The 3088-nt window shown below is 50.1% G+C and overlaps 1 protein-coding gene across 1 annotated transcript; it reads left to right on the top strand.

Moving 5' to 3' along the window:
* Positions 1-20: 20 nt before the first annotated feature.
* LOC104158182 (cbp/p300-interacting transactivator 3-like) lies at positions 21-1880 on the top strand. Its single transcript, XM_009695764.1, is given in 2 exon segments — positions 21-229; positions 231-1880. Coding segments are annotated over 2 exon segments (603 nt in total). The 5' UTR covers positions 21-26; the 3' UTR covers positions 631-1880.
* The last annotated feature ends 1208 nt before the right edge of the window (positions 1881-3088 follow it).

The following is a 3088-nucleotide window of genomic DNA, read 5'->3' as shown; positions in this document are numbered from 1 at the left end:
GTGTCGCCTTGCAGGGGCCTGGAGCCATGGCTGAGCACATGATGATGTCCATGAGCCACGGTGGTACCGGGCTGCAGAGCTACCGCATGGGGGTGAATGGGCTGCAGGGACCCCCGCAGCACGGGCAGCATGTGCTGAGGACACTGCCTGCCGCCGGTCAGATGATGCCCTACGGAGGGGCTGGGATGGATGGGGGGGTGGGGGCGAGACCCAAACCACGGGGTTTTTTAGATGCAGAATGCGATGATGTTCAATGGCCCAAGTCAGCAGCAGCAGTACATGGGGCCGGTGGGCACCCAGCAGCTAATGGCTAGCATGCACCTACAAAAACTCAACACCCAGTACCAGGGTCACCCGCTGGGTATGAGCAATGGGCCCATGGGAGCTGGTGCCCAGCAGTACAGAGTGGGGCCAAGCCAGCACCCAGGCATGCAGCACATGCCCTCGCCAGCGTTGACTTTGAATGTTATGGACACTGATCTCATAGATGAGGAGGTCTTGACATCCCTTGTCCTGGAACTGGGGTTGGACCGGATTCAGGAGCTGCCAGAGCTATTCTTGGGACAGAACGAGTTCGACTTCATTTCAGACTTTGTTAGCAAACAGCAACCCAGTGCCATCAGCTGTTGAGGGGCTTTGAGCTCCTCCTTGTGTCTTGGTGGTTTTGAGTTTGTTTCTAACTTCCTTCTCCACCTGCCACCCTCCTCCCTTCCCCTGCCTTGCCCTGTCCTGGATTCCTGATCTCCCCAAAAAGACAATCATCGGACACTGGCTTGCAATGGATTGCTTTTCTCTTCTGTGTGGTTTTTCTGTGTGGGAGTTCCTGGGGAGGGGGTGTGTACCCCAAACAGAGAGCAAGTCAAGAGCTCTGGCTGTAGAGCTGCCTCTAAACGGCATTAACAGGATTTCTGGCTTAAGTAGAAATAATGGACTTAAAACTTTCCACAACTAGGCTTTGAGCGCAGGAAGCGATGGGCAGCTGGCAGCCCTACTGGTAGCTGGATTTGTTCAAGGATTCTGTGGTGCCAGTGAAGTTAAAGGATCCCCGAGAGAGGATTGCTTCTCTGGTGCATGGCTTGAAGCAGTTTCCCCTTGCAAACATGGGTGGGGTTAGATATTTGTTGGGACTTCTTACTGTGACAGTAAACAGGTCTTCAGTTTTGTCTGTTCAGCTTGGAAAGGGGGCACTTCCCCTCCAGCAGGCTTTTTTTCTAACTGGCTGAGCAAAATAAAGTATGCCTTGGGGAAGGGTGTGCGAATGTGCCTAAATGTTCATCTCTGTGGAACTTCGGATCTCTGACCTGTACAGCTAATCAACTGTAAAATTTACAAAGTGTTTGAGGTTGATTCAGGCATAAGGCTTAAAGCTGCAGTCTAGCTCCACTTTTTTCCATCTCTGAAACCAAATAAAGACTATATAACTGTATATTCCAGTTCTAATCTTATTTATTTTCCTATGATTATTTATTTGCAAGGGCTTCTTTTGTTATTTGGCTTTGGGACTGCTGGGAAGGATGCATGGAGAGTACTGCAGCTTTAAGGTGCTGGCTTCAAAAAAAGCAAGCCTGGGATAGTTTTCAAGCTGCTCTGCAGATAGTCACTTCAACCTGAGATCTTTATGCTGAACGCATAGGACTGTAAATCCAACACCTTTCTGAATGTGATAAAGATGACTCGATTTCTAATTCCTTTACTCAGAAAAGGTTATATGTTAAAGCTAGTGGGGTTTTGTTTCCTCTGCTGTCTCTTGTTTCCAGGCACTGTGGAAAGCTCCTGTTAACTCCTAGTTGCTGCTGCCCTCTGCTGCTGACAGCTCCTGGCAGCTGTCACTCAACAACCAAGTGAGAATGTACAGATGCATTTGCAAATAAAAGCTGAAATATCTCCAGTGTGCATTTGTCTAGTGCTCGTCTCTGGCTCAGGGGCAGTGCGGTGTCTAGCACTGGGGTGAGGTGTTTTCTTTGTGTCCGTTGGTGGGCTGTGGATCCAGTCACTAGCGTCCCTTACCTGACACCGAAGTTGTAAGGATTGTGTTTCTAGTTTAATGCTTGGACTAAGTCAATCCTCAAAGTGTGGCTGGGAGGATGGGATGCTTCCTCTCTGTACCGAGGGCAAATTCCTAACGTGGATGGTGCTGCCCTGTTGCTTGCAGCCCTGCCGCTGGCTGACCCAAGGCGCTCAGACAAGCGGGTGGTGACTCCTTGCACTTCTTTGAGACCAAGCGCAGCTCGGACAGCTGGGTTGCAGCTCTGCTAGGAGCTCTCCGCTGCAGTTTTCTGTACCACAGAGGCTCTAAAAATGAAGACAGCCTTTGATCTCCTACTCTTCCAGAGCTGAATTTTTTCTTTTTAAAGGGTTCCCAGCCAGTCCTTTTGCAGAGTTCAGGAACATTCCCATGTGTCCCTTTCCTGCCCGGTAGCAATGGGGCTGTGGATGCTGGTATTGGAGTGGCTGGATTACTTCGGCCACACTTTGCATTGCCTGTCAGTGTCCCCTGGCCTGGTTCCTTGCACAACTTGAGCAATCGTTAACGTCCTGTCCTTTTGGTGGTTATGCCTGTGCAATCTGGAGAGCTGGTCAAAAAGTAAACGGCAGGGCTTGTGTTGGAGTTGGGAGAGCCCTGCTTGGGCTGTCAGCTTTACGGTAGTGGGTTGTTTGAGACTTGGAAGAGCTTTGCTTTCTCTGTGCATCTGCAAAATTGCAGATGGCTTGGTCAGCAGCAAGGAGTTGGCAACTGGATTTATTCCTCAGAGTAAAAGTAGCTGAACGCAAAAACAAACAGGCATGTTCTCGGCTGTCAGTTGTGGTTGGGGGGGTGCAGGATGTGTGACACACCACTGTGGCCTACACTGTTCCAGCTACAAGTGGGGAGCTGTGTCCAGCCCACAGAGGCAGAATTGTCAACTTTAACAATTTCTGCAGAGGTTTCCCAGGAACAGGAACATGTTTCTCTGTAAGAAGCACTTGATGTCTGATGCAAACTGGACAGAGGAACATGTCCGTACATCCTCTTGGAGGGCTGTGCAGTGCAGTGGGAAAGGGGCTGTTGATTTAAGTCAGAGCAGGGGAGTTGATATTACCAGAGATC

Source organism: Cariama cristata, unplaced genomic scaffold (genome assembly GCF_000690535.1).
Source record: "Cariama cristata isolate BGI_N322 unplaced genomic scaffold, ASM69053v1 scaffold29612, whole genome shotgun sequence".
NCBI classification, from domain to species: Eukaryota; Metazoa; Chordata; class Aves; order Cariamiformes; family Cariamidae; genus Cariama; species Cariama cristata.
The sequence above is the reverse complement of the archived record's forward strand: the minus strand, read 5'-3'. Positions and strand labels throughout refer to the sequence as shown.